Raw genomic sequence first — 25,383 nt, forward strand, 5'->3', positions numbered from 1 at the left:
GCAGTGGGACTGCTGGACCACGGGAGAAGGAACAAAGGGAAGAGATAAAGACTTTACCTTCCATCACAGTGAGGAGATGTTGGAGACTCACTGTGATGGATGTTTATGTAAAACTGTGTTAAGTGTGGGTCTTGGATTGTGTTGTAATGTTAAACTGTAGAAATGATATTTCGTTCAAACCTAGGTTTGAATGACACTAAATTGCATTCTATTCTGTTCTATTCTATTATAGATAAGGCTCTCACTAGGGTCTTCTCGATATCCCGCAGCTCCGCTCTTGCTCCCCCTCCCCCCATTCGCAACTAGAACAGAGTCCCCCTTGTCCTCACCTTCCACCCCATCAGCCGTCGCATACAGCATATAATTCTCGAACACTTTCGCCACCTCCAACGGGATCCCACTACTGGCTACATCTTCCCATTTCCACCCCTTTCTGCTTTCTGCAGAGACCGTTCCCTCCAAAACTCCCTGGTCAACTCCCCATCCAAACCACCCCCTCCCCAGGTACTTTCCCCTGCAACCACAGGAGATGCAACACCTGTCCCTTTACCTCCCCCCTCGACTCCATCCAAGGACCCAGACTGTCTTTTCAGGTGAGGCAGAGGTTCACTTGCACCTCCTCCAATCTCATCTACTGTATCCGCTGTTCCAGGTGTCAACTTCTGTATATCGGCGAGACCAAGCACAGACTCGGCGAACATTGACTTCTCTAGTTTCAAATAGCCCTTGCTTTCCCTCTCTCCCCTCCCGTTCCCAGTCCTCCCACCAGTCTTACTATCTCCGACTACATTCTACCTCTGCCCCACACACTCCCCTGACATCAGTCTGAAGAAGGGTCTCGACCCGAAAAGTCACCCATTCCTTCTCTCCAGAGATGCTGCCTGTCCTGCAGAGTTACTCCAGCATTTTGACTCTACCTTCGATTTAAACCACCATCTGCAGTTATTTTCTACACTTCTTAGCTCTTCGGGTGACTTGGTTCTACCTTGGTTCTGGGCTGGTTGATGAGACCACAGGCTCTGGCAAAGATGAGGTGGGCAGGTACCTGACTTGCGATGTTCTGCTGCTATTGACTCAAGGTTCACAGTGCCATTGTAAACGTTCCTCTTCCATCTTGAGTTATTGTCGCCCAAGCGTTGGTGAAAAATAACAACTTTTCAATCGTTTGCAAAGAATATAAGAAAGAAGGATAAAATAATTCAACAACTTGTCTCAGTTCTGTCGTTCAATAAAATCATTGCTGAAGTTTGGAGTCCTGTAGGTAGCCCAAGCCTCAGAAGTACATATGGTGGCAAAGATCGTGGCTGCCATTAACTTATGACCTTTTTAACCAGGTTTGGGATCGTTATCTTCAGAGACTACAGATGCAGAGAAGATGATGGTGAATGAAGTGAGAGAGTCTTGCAGACAGCCAGATAATTCCAACCAACAGGAACCATGGAGGATCCCCATATCTGGACAGCCCTAATGCCCACCATCCATGAAATCTCAACCAGAAGATACCTGTTCTGGTTTTATGATGATGATCAGGAGATCCTGGAATTTACTAACCACAAACACAAGGAAATCTTAGATTGTGAACTCTGCTCAAAGGGAAAGAAACTGATCTACAGATACATCAAAGTCGAGGTCCAACAGAAAATCCGACCTAGAAAATAGATGGTGAAGGAAGAAGTCAAGAGATCCAACAACGTAATAACCGTGATGTGGTTATTATTTTTGCTGAAGGACACAAAATGCTGGAGTAATTCAGCTGGTCAGGCAGCATCTGTGGAGAAAAGGAATAGGTGATGTTTCAGGTCGTGACCCTTATTCAGATTGTCCTTCTTCGGTGTAAACTAGCATTTGCAGTTCCTTCCTACATATTTTTGCTGCTCTGAAAGACATCAGCGGCCTGAATCTTCAACAACTCTCACCACTGAGATCCAAGAGTGGGGGTTAATTTACCAAGCAGAAAGGCTGGAAGGAGTACCTTGAGGATCAACAATAATTCTATCCTTGACAGCAGAGAATTAGATCAAGCAGCCTTTTTTCCTGCTGAAGTATTAACATTTAGTGACTTGGAGCTCTGTCTCACATTCACATTTTCTTGCCATTCATGCATGGGTAAAGATATGCCAAGGATATACCTTATAATGGGATCTCAACCAGTAATTATATGTGTTCTTTGGTTACTGATCAGAAATGCTATTTGACAAATCTAGATTTCCAACTGGCTGCACAGTATGAGGGCATCCCGTCCAATCTCGATTTTCCCTTCCTGTTTTAAAGCAAATGTTTTCACTTGGTTTTATCTTTGGGAAATCTAGCCTGTGAACGCTGATATTTGGGATATTTAAATGGTATCAGATATGAACGGTGGAATGTGAAATATTCCTTTCTTTATCCTGGCAGCCTGTCCACACATGATGTTTCACTTCAGTCTTGATGTTGCAAGTTGCTGCTGTGTAATTTAGTGTAGTGGCCTCCTGCAGAGAGTCCGTGGGCAAGCAGCCTCTGAGCTGAGCACATGCTGCATGCGTGAGAATTTGCAAGTCATATACTTGCATGCGGCCTCCCATTGCCCACACCTCTCGGTTTCCAATATGATGCAAACCTTGACTGGGAGCAGGCTTGGTGACTCCTACGTGGTCAAAATATTCAACAGTTTGACAAAGAAAAAGAGGGGTGTTCTCTCAGCTTACTTCATCAGAATATTCTAAACCTCCTCTCCCCTAACCACGCTGCAAGGCCAGTGCTGTGAGAATCATGCTTTTAAAATCTTTGTCTCCTTCAGGAGACGTTGTCAGAAGGAACATTCTGTCAACTAAGTGAAGGGTTAGCATGATGGATGTACGTTTGGTCAGGGAAATTATCTGTTAAGGTTCTCAATTTCAAAGCAACTTTTAATTCTATTTTGTTTTGTAGGCTGCTATTGCAAGATAAGAGAAGCTGTTTGCTGAAACAGCTGGAGGAAGCTACACGTTTAACCACGTACTTGCACTCCCAGTTGAAGAGGTTAGTTGCTGTGTCATGCAATTCTTGCTTGATATACTGTGGATGGATCTATTTAGTAATGACCATATTATGGTGTTTCTCCTTGTGCAGTGAGATATATGTACATGTTATCCATATCTTTTGACTACACAAGTATTGGTTATGGTCCGGAATAAATACAGAATGCGAAATCCAGAAGCACTTTAATAACTGAAACAGCTGGAAATTCTGGGTGACACGGTGGTTCAGCAGTTCCTGCTGCTACTTCACAGGGGCGGGGGGGGGGTCTATGTTCCAGCACAATTTGTGCAGAGTTGGCGCATTCCCTCCCTGACCCATCAAGTTTCCCCCCACACCCAGAGCCATGCTAGCAGATTAACTGGTTGCTGCAAGGTGCTTCTTGCTGTACTACAGTTTAATGACAAGGGAAGAATCTAAGGGACGTTGATGGGCATATGTTGGTGGCACTGTGGCACAGCAGTAGAGTTGCTGTCTTAGAGCGCCAGAGATCTGGGTTTGATCCTAACTGTCTGTATGGAGTTTGTACGTTCTCCCCGTGCACACGTGGGTTTTCCCCTGGGTGCTCCGATCTCCTTCCACATCTCCAAAGACGTGCAGGTTTGTATGTTAATTGACTTTGGTAAAAATTGTAAATTGACCCTAGTGTGTAGAATAGTGCTAGTGTGTGGGATCGCTGGTTGGCGCAGACTCAGTGGGCTGAAGGGCCTGTTTCCACTCTGTATCTCTAAACTAAACTAAACTAGTATGTGAGAGAAAATAAGTTGTGAGGATACAGGAAAATAGGACATTGGTTAGGCCACATTTGGAGTATTGTATGTATTTCTGGTCACTCCATTACAGGATGGATGTGGAGGCTTAGGGAAGGGTGCAAAAGAGATTTACCAGAAAGCTGTCTGGATTCGAGGGTATTAGCGATAAGGAGATATTGGACAAACTTGGATTGGTTTTCTCTGGAGTGTCAGTGGAGGGGAGTCCTGATTGAAGTACATAAAATAGACCTTGGTTACAATCAAACTTTTTTCCAGCATGGAAATGTCAAAGACTAAAGGGAGGGCAAGGGAAGGGCAATGTTTAAAGGAGATGTTAGTTTTTTTTTACAGATGCAAGTTTTTTTTACAGAGAATGATTGGTGCACGGAATGTACAGACAGGTGAGGTGATGGAAGCAGATATGATAGTGGCATTTAACAGACCTAAATAGGCACACGGATATGAAGGGAAATGAGCAAAATGGGTCACATGCAGGCAGAGCAGATTGAATTTGGCATCATGTTGGGCTGAAGGACCTGTAACTCTGCTATACTGTTATATATTTTAGAGGGGGGAAGTTCTAGAGTGAACTCCAATAATCCGGCAGCCTCCAAACTTTGGTGCCAGACAGGCAGTTTTTCCAAACTGTTGGATGTTATTTCTATTAATATCCCTACGCATTTTTAATTCACTTTTTTGAAAAGGTGCATAGTGAAACAGATGTTGACCCATAAGATTTCCAAACAATCAGAGTGCGGGTTCTTGATTTTATTGTAGTGGGATTGCTGCTCTGGCAACTGGAAAGGAGCCGATGTGCCGAATTGCTGCCTCCTGGGTCATTTGAAAGCACAGTACAAGATAAGAATTTGGAGTCAGGAACAGTTGTTGGATTGTCTTGCAAAAACAAAACTGACTCCCTTTATGGGAGGAAACCTACCCTTACCTGATCTGGCCTTTGTACATTCAGATATACAACAATGAGAGTTAAACCTAAATTGCTCTCCGACTTCAGCCAATGAAGCAGTTCAGGTAGACTTGTTGGCAGACATGTGCCTGATGCTGCCTGTCTCGCTGAGTTACTCCAGCTTTTTGTGTCTATCCCTGTATCATCTGGTTGGGTCAACAGGGTAATACCTCCAGCTGCACGATGCAGGCCGTAAATCGGGGAGGGCAAAAATACGTCAAGTTGCATGTCCTAACTGCTCAATTCTTGCAATGTTAATTATAGCATCCAGTTACTCTGTGCTAAATTACATTAGATGTGTCTTGATGCAAATGACTAATCCCTGAATTCCTCAGCAGAGTGAAGGGATGTTGAATAAGTTATTATCCAATGGATAACTAAATGATATTCTTCTTGTTGCAGCTTAACAGCTAGTTCTCTCACGGTCTCATCTGGCAGTAGCAGAGGCTCGCTTGCATCCAGCTGTGGATCACTGGCTTCCAGCAGAGGCTCTTTAAGCTCAGTCAGCTTCACTGATATTTATGGGCTTCCACAATATGAGACTGACCCATCGCTGGATGTGGGATGCTACCTGCAGTTTGATCTACTTCCGCTCGATACAATAACGAAGGACCCTTCATTTATCGACCATTTTGGAATGTCTAACTCGAACAAGCCGAGGAGATCGCTAGATCCCCCGCAGTCCCTGGCATCGCTCTCCTCAAGGTCTTCGCTTTCTTCCCTCTCCCCGCCAAGCTCCCCGCTCGACACCCCGTACTTGTCCGCTTCTCGTGATTCTCCACTGGCCCAGATGAATGAAGAATTTGAGGAGCTGGTCGGTAGATCAGGCTCGAACAGTCTCCGAATACAAGCCCAGGCTGTCTGTCAAGATTTGCAGGAGGCCGCATCTGGAGGTGCCTTGGGAGATATCAAGGTATCACAAGAGCTGGGCCCCAGAATGAGGCCACCAGTACAGGGTAAGGTAACATTTTTAAGTTGCTTTCAACTCTCATCCTTTGGTCTAAATTAGATTTTGCCATAACTGTTTGAATATTGAGTTTAGACTTTACTTCAGACTTTAGGGATACAGCGTGGAAACGGGCCCTTTAGCACACCGGGGCCCACAACGACGAGCGATAGCACTATCCTACACACTCGGGACAATTTACATTTTTACCAAAACCAATTAACCTACAAACCTGCATGTCTTTGGAATGTTGGAGGAATCCGTAACACCCGGAGAAAACCCATAGGGTCACAGGGAGAGCGTACAAAGTACGGCTGCGCCACTGTGCCACCCCCGATATTTTTATTTGAATTGTATTTTTATTTGATGTGGACTTTCCTTGTTGGGCAATACATTAGCTTATTCATTGAATTAAATCCTTTGAATTAACAGCTCCTGTTTTGGGCCCTCTAGTGACTGCGGCCCTCATGCCAACTCGTGATTCCCGCCACAGTAAAATTTCACCCTTGGAGGTAGAGGGAATATTCCAGTATCTCCAGGCTTCCTCCGATTTCCTTCTCAGGTTTTTCCAGTAGTGAATGTGGAGATGGATGTTGCATCTCTAATTTCTACTTCTAACTTGATGGCTGCAGTCTCATAGCTTGTGGGAGCAACGGAATGTTAAAACCTTTGATGACAAAGTTGGCTCATTGGAGCTGATGACCAAAGATCCAGAAAGACAAATTTAATATTGCCTGTTTCACAAATCTCCTAAACTCAAAGATCCCAGGTTGTTTAAGAAGGAACAGCAGATGCTGGAAAATCGAAGGTAGACAAAAGTGCTGTAGAAACTCAGCGGGTGAGGCGGCATCTATGGAGCGAAGGAAATAGGCAACGTTTCGGGCCGAAACCCTCCTTCAGATCCCATGTTGTGTTATCATACTGACTGTAATTTGTTGTATCCTTGGATTCTCATCTTTTTACTCTGTAAATTGGATGGTATCTGTGGAGGGACACAGTATAAATATATTATGGGATCATGACTATGCAACTAGCTGCCTTCCAGCAGAGGTTATTTAAGCTCAGTCAGTTTCAGGGAAAGTGGTGAGGGTCGGAGGATAAAAGGGTGAATAATAGGAGAAGATTGAAAGACACAAGTGGTAGTGGTTCCGGCTAAAGAGGATTTATATTTGGTTCATCCTCTGAACGTCTGGATGAGGTGTAAATAGAAAGAGAAGATTAAAATTTAAAATACCAGGAGGGACAAACAATGATTCTGGAAATGACAGACAGGTTTAGAATGGCAGATCAAAAAAAATGCAGATGATGTACTGTGTCAACATTTTAGAAGATGAGGTGGTGTTTTTTGAACTTGCTTTGAAACTGGGACAGTTAGGAGGCCAAAAACTGCATGGTCAGAGTGTGATGGAGAATTGAAGTGGCAGACAATTGGAAGCCCATAGTCACCCTTAGTGACCTTTGACAGATCAGACTGACGAAGGATCCTGACGTGAAAACTTTGTCTGCCTAATTCTCTTCACAGATGATGCCTAACCCGCTGAGATCCTCCAGCACTTTGTTTTTCGTTCAAGGTTCCAGCATTTGCAGTCTCTCGTGTCTGCATTGGGTTTACGCTGTGGATAGGAAACGCCACACTGAACATTAAATGCAGTTTACCAAACTGGAAGTAATGAATTGAATCTCTGCTTCTTCTTTAGAATCTTCTGCATCTGTACTAATTTGCTTTAAGTAATAAGTGGAAGTGTCCAAGTTATGTGTACCAAAAGTGTCTATGAAATGAGTGTATGGTCAGAAAACAGACTCATTAGGATACATATCTTGTCTCTGTGACTGGAAGTTCACAAGGGAAACCATTGAAACAGATTTGATCACATTTATACATTCCTGGCACATCTTTAACTCTCTAGGAAGCAGCATTGAACGTGGAACACCTGGGGCAGTGAGATCACCACCGGGAGCAAACCATGACCAAGATTGTGACACTGTTGGGGGAGAACCTGGGGCTGATATGGTCAGATTAACCACTTCATTCCATTAACCAGCACTTGTCAAGTCAGATGCCAGATAGCTAAGCGTTTGACTGGGTAGACAAATGGTCTGAAGAAGGGTCCTGACCCGGAATATCACGTATCCATGTCCTCAAGAGATACTGCCTGACCCGCTAAGTTACTCCAACATTTAGTGTCCTTTGCCATACCTGCAGGTTTGTTGCCACCTTGTGGCGGTCTTGCACAACTCTGTGAGCAGTGAGGCCTGATTTTGATCAGTTCCTACAGAACAGTTGGTTAATGTGGTGGTCGAATGTAGGACCGGGAAGGGGGGGGGGGGGCATTTGAAAGAAGACAGACAAGCTTGAAAACAAACACCCTGCCATTGCTGCGAGCACGGAATAAAACCAAAAACACTGGAAACAATCCCTGAAGAAGGGCCTCGACCCGAAACATTGCCTATTTCTTCTCTCCATAGATGCTGCCTCACCAGCTGAGTTTTGTCTACATCAGATCAGGCAAATCAGTATAGTGTGGGGGGTTATAGTTATAGTGTGTGAAAATCTGTGGATTTGACATTAACTCATACATTCTGGCCCAGCTGAAGTCACAACTTTCTTCATGGATGCTCTCTGAAGTACATGTGACTTGACATGTTACTACAGTTGGGGCAGGCCACGTAGACATGTTTTATTGATGCACGGATCCCCACGTTCTGGTGCCGACATCGTCACTGATGATGTGGCTTCTTGATAACCAAATGAAAAAGATTTGAGCTGCCATGTGTTTTTGCCGAGACTGCGTTAACATGCTGTGCCTCCTTTCTCTACTCCAGTGGTAACTCTGCGTACAGACAGTGCCACCAAAGCAGGCAGAAGGATGAGAAGAGTCTCTACAGGGTTATCAGATGATTCTCTCGCTACAGACAGTGGAGTCTTTGAAGCATTAAATAAAAGGTGATAATATTTATCTGAAAACTGGGGAAAGGAATGAGAGGGAAGGACTGGACCAAGTGTATATGGCTGGTATTACTTGCATATACTCATGGGGCTTTACAAATGTTTTGCCCTGAATTTTGATTTCTTATGGAAGTGTCAAGGTGAAATATTTCCTGTGACAATCTCGCCAAGAAATGTTCTCACATTTTGCAAATTATCTTGCACCTTGACTTGTCACTGGCTTCATCTCGAGCACTTAGAACATTGGCCTCTAATTCATTTAATTGGGATTTATAATTATAATATGTACTCCCTTTCTCAACATGCCCCCTCTCATTGTCTTTGTTTTCTTTATATCTTCTTTCCCCCTCTTTCCCCTTATCTCTGTTTCTTTTGTACTGTTTGACTCGGCTTTTTCACCCTCTCTGTCTCTCCCTCCACATTTTCCCTTTCTTTCTCATTCAATCTCAGCCCACTCTCCGCTTCTCACACTCCCCGTGCTCCCCTCTCTTCACTCTTCCCTTTTCCTCTGCCCCATTCCTCTCTGCTCTCCCCCTGTTCTCCCACCCTTAAATCTTGGAGCGTTCAGTTAGAATATTGATAATTTGAGCAACTTTCAGGGCCACCATCTCTGCACTATCATCTCAACCCATCTTCTTGAATGTTGGTGAAATAGATTCTGTGCAAAGACAAATATCAGGCGTTCAGTAAAAATCTCAAAAAAGGGGGTCAGAATTCTATCTCCTTCATGTATCAAGTAAGATAAAGATTCACGTTTTTTCCCCAATGCTTAATAACAAAATGAGCCTTTCCTAAAGTCTGATCATGCTGCACGAGTCAATGTGCCTAGTTTCGGTCACCATATTTTAGGAAGATTGTGTGGTTTAAGAGAGATGCGGAAAAGATTTACTGAATTGGGTGCAGAGCTGAGAGATTTCAGCTACATCATTAGAATGAGGAGACCCTGCTTGACACCAAAAAGGGTCAAGAAATTCACTCGAGATGCACAAGATCATGTCAGGTTAAAGTAAGGTAAGAGTGTTGCCACTGAGTTCGGGGTTGTTGCACATCTTCAAAGAGCAGTTCACAGTGCAAGGACACAAATGTAAATAGTCATTACTCTAAGTGTGTAAATTTGTACTTTATAATATTGTGTATTAATGTTCAAATGTTTTTATTTGCAGGCCGGAGGATACTGAAGAAGCTCTGTACAATAATAGTTCCACAACATTCGATTTGCCACAGATAAAAATGGGACTTGTGTAAGTGTCTGACTGATTTATTATTACCCTTTAGGGAACGAGATTTGTCATTTTGTTTTGTGACTAACCCCTGATACTTCTCATCTGCATTACTGACTGGAGTGGGCAGTAAATACCAGCTTCAACAATGGTGCCTACATCCCACAATTAGATGAAAACAGATGATCTGGTTATTAAATTGTTTATGGATCAGTTTGCAAATAAGCACCCTAATGACATCACTTCTTTGACTCCACTAGTTGCCAAATATACTATATAAATACAAATGCCTTCTTTGCCAAACACACTTACATAATCTTTGGATCCGCAGGTACGATGACCGTGATGAAAGCTTGCTCATTCACGTGCTGCAGATGAGGAACCTTGCTGCTCTACAAGTGAAAGATGGGAACAGAATGTAAGTTGAAAACTAGAGCAACAAACCTGTGAGTCTTGAGGCCCATGTTCTATCACTGTTGTGTTTATAAAGCTGGCCATTCTGTTTGTATTAATCAGAGCCAATGTTGATTGTGCATCCATTTTTTTATCCACTCTCAAATGGATTTTAATGGAACTTCTGAGCAGAGGACATTTGCACACCAGGCAATTGAATGGTGCACCAGTTCTCACAGTTTGCAGTCTCACTGTGTTTCAGAACTCTTCCAGTCAGTTGTCTATTCAGCAATGCTCCAGTTCGCAGACTGGGCGATCGTTTCGTTGAACACCTTCGCTCATCCCGCCTTCAGACTATATCCCGGTTGCCAAACATTTTAACCTCCCTTCCCATTCCCATACTGACCTTCCTGTCCTGGGCCTCCTCCACTGTAAGAGTGAGGCCACATGCAAATTGGAGGAGCAGCACCTCAATATTTTGCTTGGGCAGCTTGCAACCCAGCAGTATGAACACTGGCCTCTCTAATTTAAAGCAACCGTTGCATTCCCTCTCTCTCTCCCTCGGTCTTGACATAAATATCACGTATTCCATTTCTCCAAAGATGCTGCCTGACCCGCTGAGTTAAACCAGCATTTTCATTGCTGGATGTAAGGGTGAAACGTTCAGAGCTAATGGAAATGAACTGAAAACTTTATGGGCCTTGAGAGAGCAACTGAGAAAGGGGAGAAAGATTGGGTGACAAAAAGCTAATGGTGTTGTCTTTGAAACTCTAAATGTCAAATTGTGAATTGTGTTAATGTTACAGATACATCAAGATTTCGTTGCTCCCACTTGACCCTGGCACAACATTTACTTTCTGCTCCAAGGCCGTAGATTTCCAGCCAGTCACCACATTCAATGAATCGTTCCAAGTTCCAATTCTGCCCAGTATGTTGAAGTTAAAGACTCTGCAGTTGGATGTCTGTGCCATTGACCAGCAGATACAGGAGGAGCTATTGGTGGGTACCGACTACTTGCTGTCTGACATCCTCATTCGCACTGCAAGTTTGGAGCAACTGTGAAATGATCTTGGTTTTGTGTTGATATTGAACTTGTGTAAACCTGATGCGAAGTCTCAAACTTTAAGTTTGAAGAGCCAGGCAGATTCTTTCCACATGCAATCCTATTGCTGTATTCAGACACTATTAGATTGCTGCTGATGGTTATGGTTTTTCCCCATATTGCTTAATTCCTTTCAATCAAAGAGCTAAAGCTAACTTAACCATATAACCATATAACAATTACAGCACGGAAACAGGCCATCTCAGCCCTACAAGTCCGTGCCGAACAACTTTTTTTCCCTTAGTCCCACCTGCCTGCACTCATACCATAACCCTCCAAACTTGAAAACATCCAGTGAATTGGCTTCCACTGCCTTCTGTGGCAGAGAATTCCACAGATTCACAACTCTCTGGGTGACATTTTTATTTCCCTCATCTCAGTCCTAAATGGTCTACCCCTTATTCTTAAACTGTGGTTCTGGACTCTCCCAACATCTGGAACATTTTTCCTGCATCTAGCCTCTCCAATCCTTTAAGAATTTCATATGTTTCATATGTTTTATAAGATACCCTCTCATCCTTCTAAATTCCAGTGAATATGAATCCAGTCGACCCATTCTTTCATCATATGTTAGTCCCATCATCCTGGGAATTAACCTGGTGAACCTACGCTGCACTCCCTCAATAGCAATAATGACCTTCCTCAAATTAGGAGACCAAAATTGAACATACTACTCCAGCTGCAGTCTCACCAGGACCCTGTCCAACTGTAGTAGGACCCCCTTGCTCCTAATCTATATTTCTCTCGCAATGAAGGACAACATGCCATCTTCACTGTCTGCTGTGCCTGCATGTTTACTTTACAAGCACACCCAGGTCTCATTGCACCTCCCCTTTTCCTAATCTGACACCATTCAGATAATAATCTGCCTTTCTGTTCTTGCCACCAATGTGGATAACCTCACATTTATCCACATTATACTGCATCTGCTATGCATCTACCCACTCACCCAACCTATCCAAGTCACCCTGCAGCCTCATAGCATCCTCTTCGCAGCTCACACTGCCACCCAGCTTTGCGTAATCCGCAAATTTGGAGATGTCACATTTAATTTCCTCGTCTAAATTGTTTATGTATATTGTAAATAACTGGGGTCCCAACACCTAACCATGCGGCACCCCACTAGTCACTGCCTGCTATTCTGAAAAGGTCCTGTTAATTCCTACTCTTTGCTTGCTGTCTCCAACCAGTTCTCTGTCCATGCCTATCCCCAATATCATGTGCTCTAATTTTGCACACTATTCTCTTGTGTGGGACCTTGTCAAAGGCTTTTTGAAAGTCCAGATACACCACATCCACTGGCTCTCCCTTATCCATTCTACTTGTTACAGCCTCAAAAAATTCCAGAAGATTAGTCAAGCATGATTTCCCCTTCATAAATCCATGCTGACTTTGACCGATCCTGTCACTGCTTTCCAAATGAACTGCTATAACATAGAAACATAGAAAATAGGTGCAGGAGTAGGCCATTCGGCCCTTCAAGCCTGCACCGCCATTCAATATGATCATGGCTGATCATCCAACTCAGTATCCTGTACCTGCCTTCTCTCCATACCCCCTGATCCCTTTAGCCACAAGGGCCACATCTAACTCCCTCTTAAATATAGCCAACGAACTGGTCTCAACTACCTTCTATGGCAGAGAATTCCAGAGATTCACCACTCTCTGTGTGAAAAATGTTTTCCTCATCTCGGTCCTAAAAGATTTCCCCCTTATCCTTAAATTGTGACCCCTTGTTCTGGACTTCCCCAACATCGGAAACAATCTTCCTGCGTCTAGTCTGTATTGAATACCACTGCGTGTTTAGCTCCCAGCCTTGGTCAGCCTGGGGCCATGTCTCCGTAATTCCAACTATATCATATTCCTTAACTACTAACTGCACATTCAATTCATCCACCTTATTACGAATGCTCCTCGCATTACAGCACAAAGCTTTCAGGTTTGATTTTCTTATCTCCCTTCTACCTTTTGCTTCTGTCCTAACCAAAGCTTGGAGCTACAAACCAAAGCTTGGCGATTTCCTTCAGTGCATCCTGTAGGTAGTACACACTGTAGCCATGGAGTAGAGTGAGGGAATATTCATGCTGGAGGATAAACTCCCAGGTATGTAACTGCTTTGTCCACAATGACGTAAAAATGTCGCTGAATGGAACAACTAAGAATGAGGCTTGCAAATAGTGTGCTTTTATAACTTGCCATTGTTATAATTCCTTTGATGTCTTTCTTTTGACCAGGGAGTCCTTCAGATAAGTCTAGCTGACTTTGAAAGACCGAGTGAAATGTTGCTTCAGTGGTATCAGCTGCTCATCTTTAGTGGCATGGGGGTAAAACTTGAGCGGAATAGCAGCCAGTTCAGCGGCCCCACAGCTGTTGGAAATCCATCTGACAGTCAAACCAAGGTATTACTGAGTACACATTGATTTGTTTCAAGGATTTGTGCACTAACCTACAAGCCAACCCATTGTCTCCTTTTATATCCCTAATCTTTGTTCCACCTGTATCCACCTATCACTTACCAGACTTTGTCTCAACTCCACCTCTTTTCCAACTTTCTCTCCCCCCCCCCCCCCTCTACAATAACTCTCAAGAAGGGTCTGACCTGAATTATCATCTATCCAAGTCTTCCAGAGATGCTGTCTGATCCTGTGTTACTCCAGCAATTTGTGTTTTGTTAACAATAACCATATTGAGTGTAACTAAATTGAAAATGCTGGAAATGCTCAGCGAGCCAGGTAGTGCCCATAGAGGGAGAAATGGACTGAAAGGTTTTAGATCTGTGACCTTTTCTCAGAACTGACTCTTGTTATTTCCGTGTGTATCTCCATAGATACTTTCTGGCCTGGTAGGTTCCCTGCATTCCTTTTTGGCATTTGCCCATTTTGGCTTTGCTGTGTGTATTGGTTGCTGTGCTTACAATCATACAATCATTGTTTAGGAAGGAACTGCAGATGCTGGTTTAAACTGAAGATAGACACAAAATCCTGGAGTAACTCAACGCGACAGTCAACATCTCTGGAGAGAATGCTGCCTGCCCTGTTGAGTTATTCCAGCATTTTGTGTCCACAATAATTGTTCATATACTGCATTGGACCTGCAAATGTGAAAATTGATGCAGATAAATGGTCAAGTCAAGTTTATTCGTCACATACACATACGAGATGTGCAGTGAAATGAAAAGTGGCAATGCTCGCGGACTTTGTGCAAAAAACAAACAAACAAACTACAAACAGAATGGAACAGAATCACATACCTGTATTCTTTTACATTTTACACATTGTGGGAGGAATGGGAAAAGGAAAAAAACAGCAATAAAAAAAAAACTGTAGAATGGTACAGTAAAGTTAGTCCCTGGTGAGGTAGGAGTTTACAGTCCTAATGGCCTCTGGGAAGAAACTCCTTCTCAACCTCTCCGTTCTCACAGCATGGCAAGGGTCACACCCCCTTGATCTCAGTTCTGCTTTCGCGATGGAAATTACCTGTGTGTTAACATATTTGTTTTCTTCTGCTGAAGGTGTCGATGCTGTTAGCACGAACTACTGCCCAGTTGGAAGCAGTGGAGAAACAGTTAGCAGAGGAGAGGGTGAAGCTGGAATGTAAGGAGGAGGAAATGAAGGAAGAGAAACTGCAAGCAGTGTCAGAAAGGTACTTTATTTAAAGTTAGGAATTACTAAAAACTCTCGGGCAGTCAAACAGCATCTATACAGAATTTAAGACTGATCATTTTAGTTTGATAACCACTTAACAGTGGTGGTCAATGTTAAAGATAGATAGTTATTAAGCAACTATGGAATTGCGTACAGAGTCTGATGATGGGGGTGCTGTTTTTACAGTTGTAAGGGACTGGTTTTTGTTGACCCTAACAAGCCAGTTCAGTTTGCCCACAAAATCACAACCAGAGGAGAGAGATTGCAGTGGAAGTGGGTAAATTCAAAATTAATCTGCATTAACATTTTAGTGAGTGAGTGATTAACCTACAGAATAGCTATGCTAACGAGACAGTGGAATTAAATGCTGCTTATTTATTCAAATTCAAATGAGAAATTAGCTCTCTAGAATACAAATTTAAGAAATTAGCTCTCTAGAATACAGTTGGCTGGTAATATGAGGCATAATGTGCGTGGCGTGCTTGGGAGAAATATTTATCTTGTAGTGTCTGAGATTCCACACCATTTTTAGTTATTGGTAGTTTGTAGAGTGATAGATTGAGATTTGATAATTTGCCATGTATGATCAATGACTATTGTTATGGCATCAATCAGGATGTTACATGGTGAACAAGAACACAGAAAAAATGATCTGTCATATGCTAGAATGGACAACACAGGTTAATGAGTTATGGTTAACTGACCTGGGGCCTTTGTCGCTGTACAATGTTGTCCTGATGCCATCTCTGAAGTGGTGGTTACTGTAGCATGTGTCAGATAACCGGGCGTTTACTGTACCTTGATCTATTCTCAGTAAATAATTACTAATAATGTACTAATAACCAATTCCAGCTAGACTTCCTCAGTTTAACGGTGCTACTGGCTTATTCACACCACAGTGGCATAGCAGTAGTGCCAGAGACCCGGGTTAGATCCTGACTACAGGTGCTGTCTGTACGGAGTTTGTACGTTCTCCTCATGATCAGCATAGATTTTCTCCGAGATCTTGGGTTTCCTCCCACACTCCAAAGATGTAGATGTTTGGAGGTTAATTGGCTTGGTATCAATGTAAAATTGTCCCCAGTGTGTGTAAGATGGTGTTAGTGTGCGGGAATCGCTGGTCGATGCGGACTCAGTGGGCCGAAGAGCCTGTTTCTGCACTGCATCTCTAAACTAAACTAAACTAAACTAAACTAACAGGTTATTTTGTAACTAGTTGAAATGTGCTAATGTCTACAAGTGGATGTTGATGGTGGTGGTGATTTTCCTTTCTCCAGGAGCTGGCAGGCGGAGTCGGTTGATAGTGGGTGCAGCAATAGTGCCCAACTCAGCCCGCAGTATCCTCAGGTGGAGCAGTTAAGCTGTGTGGATGGAAATGTGGGCCAGTTGCATGAGCTGGTGGATAAAGTGAGCCAGTTTGCTTCCATCAAAATGAGAGTTCCACGAATGAAGGTAGGCATTCTTCTTAGACCAGGAATAAGTCTATTCATTTTATCTGCTTTTCGACTTCAAAAGGTCCATGTAAGACCACTACAATTTTACAACAGTGAACTTGGAATGGTGTACCTATTTTTAAGGTAGGATCTGAGGTCGGCACTTGGTAACGTTTCAAAATGTCTTGCATGCAGAGCATTAATTAGTCTCAAACTTAATATCCAGTGAATCTGTTTAGATTAGGAATGTTACAAAATTTTGAATTTTAAAAAATCAAGCCTGTAATTTATTCTTATCAGATAAAGCATAAAAATAACTTTAATTTGGTACCTAATTCACTTTCATATCTTCAGTATTAAATAAGTTATGGTCATTTTCATACTCGGAAATTAGCATCTTGTTCCCTATTGCTTTTCCATTAACTTAACACAAAAGCTGTGATCGAGGACAGTCAATTGACATAAAAGCCCATAACTTTCTTAAAAAATAAGAGAACTGAATGAGATTTTCAGTTATTATAGATTGAAGCATTCTGAAACAAATATGATACATCTTACTTGGATGACCTGAAATTAAAGCATATAATTAGTTAGTTATCTAATTGTAGATCATTACAAAATTGACCGTTGTGACAGAAATAGTAATAAACACCCAGATTGCCTCGAAAATTCAAAAATGTGATATTCTCAAGATCAGAACTTTAATATTATTGTATTTTCCCCTCACCTAACGTCATCCAGTCAGTGAATCTTCCAATTCCAGCCTCTTTTTTTTAAATTTTTTTTTAATCAAAAATATTTATTCAAATATTACAATAGTATTTACAATACAACAAAACAAAACACCACCATAATACAAGACGAAACAAATATGCTAAGCAACTGCTAAATAACTATATTGCAATCCTTGTCCAGGATACATTCAACCCCCCTCGGTGCCCAGCGGTCGCGGAACTCCCTCAGGGTGCCCATAGACAGGGCGTATTCCCTTTCCATCCGCACCCGGGCACGGACGTATCCCTGGAAAAGGAGCAATCAGTCGGCTCGGGTAGATCCCTCCACCGTCTGGCGCCTTGACTCGCGGATGGCCAGCTTGGCCAATTCCAGCCTCTTAAGAGTTCTCAATCTCAGTGACATTAGTGCCATGCTTTCGCTGTAAAGCCCTTAACTCTAGAATCCCCTCCATCAACCTATCTATGTCTCCATCACTGTTCCTTTCACACACATTAAAATCCTCCAACTTCTGATCGCCTAACTAATTTATTTCCTCTTGTGTCAAGTTTTGATTGATGATAGCTTGGGGTGTTGTACTATGTTAAGGCATTATACAATACAGGATGTTGTTAGATCCAAATATGCGACAGCGCTAATCACCATTGTTTGTCCTTTCATTGCTCTAGTGAACTGGAGGACCAATTGAAGAAATGATTGGAGGAAATGGAAAGAGGCAGTTTAATTCCTGTTATAGATGGCTGCTGTTATGCAGACAATCCTTGTGACCTTTCTTTCTCTCTATCTCTGTGCATTCTGAAGGAGCTGATGAAGCCAATGTGCGGCCTTCTGGTCTCTGCCACAGGTGGGCAGGAAGTGCTAGACCTGGTTTGAGACGCTCTTTCTCCATTGGGCCAAGATTTCCTGAATTAGTGAGATTGTTACATTTTTTGAAGGAGAATTTGAGAACTTACTTGAAACATTTTCTCTGTCCTTTTGCAAACATTCTGGCATGATTGAGCTTGAAGTAGAGGGCCTTGTTAGGGTGTCTGGTGCCAGGCTCGCTGATGATGTGTAACTAAAGCCTTTAGTTCATCTACCTTCCCAAACGATTTCAGGTCAAAACCCTGCAACAGGACTCTATGAGATGTCTTGCTCCGATTGCAAAGCCCCTGATGAGACATATGTGCAATATAATATTTGGGTATCTGCATTTAAGGGAGGATACCCTTGGAACCGAGAACATGAATCATAGGTTCTACAGATTGTGTTGTGGTATGTCATGGGAGGAAAAATTAAGCAGTCTGGACCTATGGTCTCTGGAGAATAGAAATGTACAAAAAAAAAAGTCTTCTGGAGCTTTGCAGGGTAGATAGAGGGATAATGTTTCCACTTGGTGTAGTAATTAGAAACAGGGGTCTTTCTCAAAGGGGTTTGGCTACTCTGGACAAATGGGAAGAAATTTCTTTAACCGGAATCTTTGGGCTTTTCTACCCGAAAAGGCTGTGAAGGTGAAGTTGCTGAGATTGATAGGATTTTTGGTGTGAAGGGAAGTGAAGGATGTGGGGCTAATAGAGGAAAGTGACACCTTGAGGTGAAAGGTCAGCCAAAGAAAAGGTAGGAGGCACCAGTTTATCTGCACCTGATCCAGTTTGTTATGGTCGAACTTTACACACTACTACACATTGACCCTTCGCATCTCTGCGGCCATGATCTGAATGACAAAGTTTACTATTTTGTCTCGCCGATGGTTACAGTCAGAGCAGCAAAATAAAATCAGTACCACTTTGTACTCCACCATTGTTGTCAAGGTAAAACTGGGTGACCTGTTGTTTTCATTCCTTGCAGGTTGATAAGGAGACCAACACTGAAGAACCTTTTCCAGAAGAGGTTATGATTCGATCAAAAGAAAGAAGCAGCCGTCGATCACGTGGATCTCCTTTTGTTCGTAGTAGCACCATTGTCCGCTCACAGACATTTTCACCAGGCGCACGGAGTCAGTATGTCTGTAGGGTAAGTAGCCTACCCCTGCTGTAATACCAAGAATGCACCATTCACCAACTGTAGCCTGAAAAGTTATGCTACCACTACTCGTTGTGGGGGAGTAAGCAAATCTCTCCCGGACTGTCCGAGAGTCTCCTTGAATAGAGGGTTAACTTGAAGGGAAACAACAGAGGAAATACAAATATCACGAGGAAATAAATTCGTACTCATTTCCTATTTAATCCACCTTCAATATTTTTTAGCATGACTATGAAGTTATTTGTTCCTTGATCACACAGGTGAGTCTATTTGGTATCCAGTTACATTGGAGGATGGTGTCCATTGGGTAGCAGACAGCTAGCAGACCAATGAGGCAGGATGACTGCTCAGCGAATAGGTCTGTGGAGATTGTTTAAAGTCATCCCTAAGTCATAATTTACTAAAGGTGGAGAAAAAGCTTGGAAGAATTCAAGACTGGAGAAGGTTACGGAACTAGGGATGGTCAGGGTCATATAGATATTTGCACACTATCACTTCAATTCCATTGTCAGGGCATGCACCAATATGAGCATTTCAATTAATTAACTCATAACCACTTGAAATTCCTCTCCTTCAAGGAATGAGGATATGTAACCTGGTTCTCTCATTTCCACATCACAATATAACACTAGAGGAGTGCAGTTAGCTGCTGGAAAAATGATCAAAGTTCATGAATGAAATCAAAAATGATCCTTTACTGGTGTATTAAGTCTGAAAGGTGTTGTTGTCTATAACTTTGTTCCTGTTACAGCTGTACCGAAGTGACAGTGACAGTTCAACACTTCCAAAAAGATCACCGTTTATCCGGAATTCATTGGAGAGATGCACGCTGCGATATAAGCAGGTAAACAGTCTGGATAATTTGGGGCAATTGTCACTTTCAGGACAGAATCATTGCATTATATCGTTTTTTTTAAATACGCATATACATTCCCTCCGCTGTCACTGGTGGTGATAGTCTCAAATGGATGATAGTCCTTTCCTCCACCACCCCTGCCAATTGGAGCACAGGACTCAGTTGGCTTTAACTCTACGGCCTAATCCTACATTGCCTTTACCCCCATGACAGCACAGCAAGTGCCAGCAGGTGGGAACTGAAACTTTATTTTCATGAGTCAAGGATGTCAGGCTGCTGATGGTAATGATCCCCAGTAATGCATCTACTTTTAAGGTAAACGGGTAAATTTGATTATGTTACTGAGAGCTAGCCGTCCTGCTGATAAACATCAAACGAACTTTGACAGCCACTTGATCTGGTGAATGGGACTTCAGTTTAATGTTCCATCCTGAAGGTGTCACTGCCAACAGTTCAGTATTCCTTTGGCTCCGTGCAACTAAAATGTGTGTTTCTAGTCCTCTGCTACCTATAGCTATGGAAATACCTACAAGTTAACACGTCCATCATTTTGCAGACTTGTGCTCGATTGCCTTTATCCCGTTGTTCCTCTAAAGTAGATCAGTTCTTTCAAACTATTAGGATAACTGAGATTCTTTAAAATGTGATTGTGTGGTTCTCTCTTGAATGTTTTGCTAGATCGCTATTTTAGCTGACACTTGAGGCAAGATTGACTTGCTTCCCTTCTAGTTCTGCGCACTCTGAGGTGGTTGATGAGGCCAACATGGGACTAGCAGACTCCATTGCAGATGGAAAAGGAAGTGCTTGATGGGGCAGGTGGGTGGGGTGTTTGGTTAGTGGTGTCCTCCCCCTCTGGGCTTTCACATGCTCCCATCAAAGATACTCAAGCATGACCTTGATTACCTTCTCCATTGTAAGATGCTAGCCAGGTCAATGGAGGAGTTAAACCCCTGTCTCACAGTGCAAGTCCACCCATGAGTGATCCCGAGTTAAAAACAAATCAAACTCGTGGTAATCACGTAGAATTAACGTCGGAACTCGTGGACGTAACTTAGCGACTCGTAACGCTAATGGCAGGTACTCGGGAAACTTATTAACACGTGTCAAATTTACTCTTGAAGGAAAAATTTGAAACTTTTAAACTTGTTGTAATACCGTAGTAGCCCGTGAGTTTACCGTAGTGACTTGTGAGTAACTCGTGGGTTTGGCCTGAGTGCCAGAAGTGAAATGTAGAAGATTAGTCAGATCTTAATGGAATATTTTCAGTGAAGGAGCAAAATGCACTCATCGGGGATTTGAGAAACAGTGGCAAAAGGAATGAACCATGCAGTGTGGGGAAAGCCACATTGCAGAGTTAATTTACATAGAAACATAGAAAATAGGTGCAGGAGGAGGCCATTTGGCCCTTCGAGCCAGCACCGCCATTCATTGTGATCATCCACAATCAGTAACCTGTGCCTGCCTTCTCCACATATCCCTTGATTCCGTGACAATAAACAAAACTAAACTATACATCTTGTATCTGTGCACTGTGGACGGCCCACTTCTAATCATGTATAGTCTTTCTGCTGACTGAAGCACGAAACAAACAAAAAGTTCTCACTGTACCTCGATTTACGTGGCAATAAAATAAATAAAATATTCATCACAGTGCTGATCTCAGGCAGCTGATGATGGGAAATCCAAAATACTGGCACTGTGGCCAGCGGTGGAGTTGCTGCCTTACAGCTCCAGAGACCCGGGTTCAATCTTGACTACCGGTGCTGTCTGTATGGGGTTTGTATGTCCTCCCCATGATTGTGGTTTGTACATTTTCCCCGGGAGCTCCAGTTTCCTCCCACACTCCAAAGACATACAGGTTTGTAGGTTACTTGGTTTGGTGTAATTGTAAATTGTCTCTAGCGTGTGTAGGATAGTGTTAGTGTGCGGGGATGGCTGGACGGCACGGACTTGCTTGACCGAAAGACCTGCTTCCGCCCTGTATCTCTATACTAAACTAATCCTCAAGAGAAAAACGTACTTTGCTTTTGTAATGGGCAGAGTCTGTGACAGTGTTCACACTCTCTTGTGTCTCTGTTTTGCTTTGTTTCCATGCATGTGAACTGGCTAGAATTTGCAAAGGTCAGCAGTCAGGAAATACTGACTAAAAATGAGGGAGGGGGGTTGGGGGGATTCAGCTACCAGTCTATGATGTATGAGGGCAAGTTTCTTTGCAGATGCAACCTTCTGCCCCGAGCTAAACGCTTCAGATACTCTTTTCAAAAATTCAGGTTCATAGAAAAAAATGTGAGCAACTTTGGTTAGTTTACGGAGTGTCAAAATGAACTGCAGATACCTGTTTACACTGAAGATACACACAAAATGCTGGAGTAACTCAGCAGGTCAGGCAGCATGCTAGTTGAAGGTGGTTGCCGGAGGTTGCAGGTAGTGGAAGGTCTTACCTTCCACTACCTGCAACCTCCGGCAACCACCTGCAACCTCCGGCAACCACCTTCAACTAGCATTGCAACCTGTTAAAAATTACTGATTTTTAAAATGGCAACCTATTTTTAGTCACAGACGTTTTTTTTTAAATAATCACTGGAACATAGAAGAAGTGGAAACCACTTTCGACCATTAGGGAGACTGACAAAAACCACCGGGAACCGCACGGAAACCTTGGGTGGGGGCGCAATGTCTCCAGAGGTTTCCGTTCAGGTTTCCTAAGTGGGACAGGGACATAACTCAGCTGGTCATGCAGCATTTCTGGAGAAAAGAAATAGGTGATGTTTCGGGTCGAGATCGTTCTTGAGGCTGGGTCTTTTTATAGTGTAAAATAAAACTGCATGGCATCATTTTTACCATGTGATGATTTTTCCACACGTCGATAGTCGTTGTTGGCTTAAGAGTAACTCGGGAGAGGAACTTGGTACATCGCAGAAATGAGAAGTAAACAGAAAACTTAGACATACACGTGGGAACTCGTTTAAACTCGTGAACATAAACTTGGAATCCTGTAGACAACCACGAGTTTGATTTTTTTCTTTCACTCAGGATCACTCGTGGGTGGACTCGCACCGTGAGACAGGGCTATAACACTTTTTCAAGAAGGCTTTGAGAATCTCTATGAACCATTTCCTCTGGCCATTTGGCAGTCCCTTGCCATGACAGAGATCGGAAAAGAGTGCCTGTTCTATCAGTCTGTCCTCAGGCAGGTGGTCGCTCTGGCCAGCTGATTTTAGTCAACTGGTTGTAACTAGAACCTCAGTGCTGAGGTTGTTGGCCTGGGAGAGGGCACTAATGTGGCTAGCGGATCCTGTCTGTGTATTTTGGGGGGTTTTGTGGTGACCATGGAAGTGGTATCTCTCCAATGATCACTGCTGCCTAATGGACCACCAAGGCCACTATATCATCCCCTGTGGGTGTAATTTGTCAGATGCAATCTAACCAACAGGCTGAATAATAGAATAGTGTCTTTGATTTCGTGAATGCTCCCATTAATAAAACATACGTCTGTTTGCTTAAATAATCCGTTTTCCTTGGCAACATGCTGAGCTTCAACCAATATGAATTATAAAGTTTCCGAGACAGCCATTTGTCAAACAATAGTAATTTGAAGTAGATTTAGGATAATTGAGAGTATTGATGGACGATATTTGTAACTTGCAACATTGTTCGGGAGTTTAAATTTTGATTTTAAAATGCTCATTAATAATATGATTCAATTCTTGGAAAATTCTACTGAATTTTTGTTGGCACTTTTCAGCCATCCTTCAAAACCCCACTAGTTGAACATCCCACACGGACATCCCTGGACTTGGAGCTGGATCTCCAGGCATCCAGGACAAGGCAGCAGCGACTGGATGAAGAACTGAACGCACTGCGGGAGCTGAAGCAGCGGCTGGAGGAGAGCAGGAGTCGGGGGCAGGTCGACCTGCCTCAGTGGATCTTAAGAGACGAGCGATTCCGCAACCTATTGAAGGAAGCAGAGAGACAGGTGTGTGGAAATTGCTTCATCAGTACAATGGGCCTTGCTTATTGTCATTTCTTGAAATGGATTCAGAACAGCACAGTGACGCAGCGGTAGAGTTGCTGCCTTACTGCGCCAGAGACCCCGTTCGATCTTGAATTTGGGTGCTGTCTGTACGGAGTTTGTACTTTTTCCATGTGACGACGTGGGTTTTCTCCAGGTGTTCTGGTTTCCTCCCAAATTCCAAAATCCCGAAGGTTTGTAGATTAAGTGGCTTCGGTAAATTGTCTCAACTGTGTAGGATAGAACTGGTGGTGAGCTGAAGGGCCTGTTTCCACACTGTATCTATAAACTAAACTAAACTGGATTGCCCCTAGAAAGCAGAGGGAGGAGTTCAGCGGTGTTATTCTGGCTGGAGGTCTGTGACAAGTGGTTTTCCGCAGGAATCTATGCTGGGGCCTCTGTATTTTGTGATAAATATAAACAGCTTGGATGTAAATGGAATTCTGCCTGGAATAGAGGTATTAACTATAAGGACAGATTGGATAAATGTGGATTATTTTTTCTGGAGCGAGTGTCAGAAGTTGAGAGGAGATCTGATAGAAGTATATTAACTTATGAGAGGTGTAGATGGGTTAGACAGCCAGAACCTTTATCCCAAGGTGGACAAGACTAGAGGGCATAGCTTCAAAGTCAGAAGTGAGAAGTTTAAAGGAGATGTGCAAGGCAGTTTTTATACCCAGAGAATGGTGGGTGCCTTGGACATGCTGCCAGGGCTGGTGGTGGAAACAGATATGAGAGTGGTCTTTAAGTGGCTTTTAGGTAGACACATAGAAATGCAGCGAATGGGGGGATATAGATCATATGCAGTCAGAGTAGATTAGTTTATCTTGGCATCATGTTCAGCACGGGCATTGTGGACAGAAGATCCTGTTCCTGTGCTGTATTCTATGTTCTATGTATGGCAGTCTAGATCAAACGGCGATAGAGGTGGCTTTGTAGTGATGAAACATTAACTTGTCTGTCTTCTTTGCAGAAGTGTTCTTGTCATTTTATCTTTTTAATTTAGGTTTGTTGCCTCTCTTAAACATTGTACTGTAAAAGGATGTCAAACACGAGAACAGCATGACATGTTGTACTTCATTACTTATTTTCTGGGTAGAATGAAATGTGGACAAAATAGCTGAAAGTTAATGTCTACAGGTATGCATTGACCTTGAGAGTTCGAAGGTCGTGACAAGTGTAATTGGGGAAACAAATGAGGGGTGAAGATTGCCGATTCTTGGGCAGGCCACTGTAAAACCTAATAAAAACCACGTACCCTTTCACAATATGTAGGAGTATGGCAGGATTGTCTGCAATGGGCCTGGTATGCATCATCCAGAGTCAAGAGTGTTTTATTGTCATATGTCCCAGATAGAACAATTACATCCTTACTTACTGCAGCACA

General features: G+C 43.0%; 1 protein-coding gene across 1 annotated transcript in view; it reads left to right on the plus strand.

Annotated features, from left to right (window-relative positions):
• Nucleotides 1–25,383, plus strand: part of wwc3 (WWC family member 3) — a 166,401-nt gene that overhangs the window by 138,546 nt on the left and 2,472 nt on the right. Inside the window, exons 10-21 of the mRNA XM_055644886.1 lie at nt 2,908–2,997; nt 5,113–5,666; nt 8,480–8,600; nt 9,767–9,844; nt 10,155–10,241; nt 11,023–11,215; nt 13,553–13,717; nt 14,830–14,960; nt 16,240–16,414; nt 18,955–19,119; nt 19,880–19,972; nt 23,730–23,960. Of these exons, the coding sequence (XP_055500861.1) occupies nt 2,908–2,997; nt 5,113–5,666; nt 8,480–8,600; nt 9,767–9,844; nt 10,155–10,241; nt 11,023–11,215; nt 13,553–13,717; nt 14,830–14,960; nt 16,240–16,414; nt 18,955–19,119; nt 19,880–19,972; nt 23,730–23,960 (2,083 nt within the window). The remainder of the gene's footprint in view (nt 1–2,907; nt 2,998–5,112; nt 5,667–8,479; nt 8,601–9,766; nt 9,845–10,154; nt 10,242–11,022; nt 11,216–13,552; nt 13,718–14,829; nt 14,961–16,239; nt 16,415–18,954; nt 19,120–19,879; nt 19,973–23,729; nt 23,961–25,383) is intronic.

The sequence above is a fragment of the Leucoraja erinacea genome, chromosome 13, assembly GCF_028641065.1.
Source record: "Leucoraja erinacea ecotype New England chromosome 13, Leri_hhj_1, whole genome shotgun sequence".
Taxonomy (NCBI): Eukaryota; Metazoa; Chordata; class Chondrichthyes; order Rajiformes; family Rajidae; genus Leucoraja; species Leucoraja erinaceus.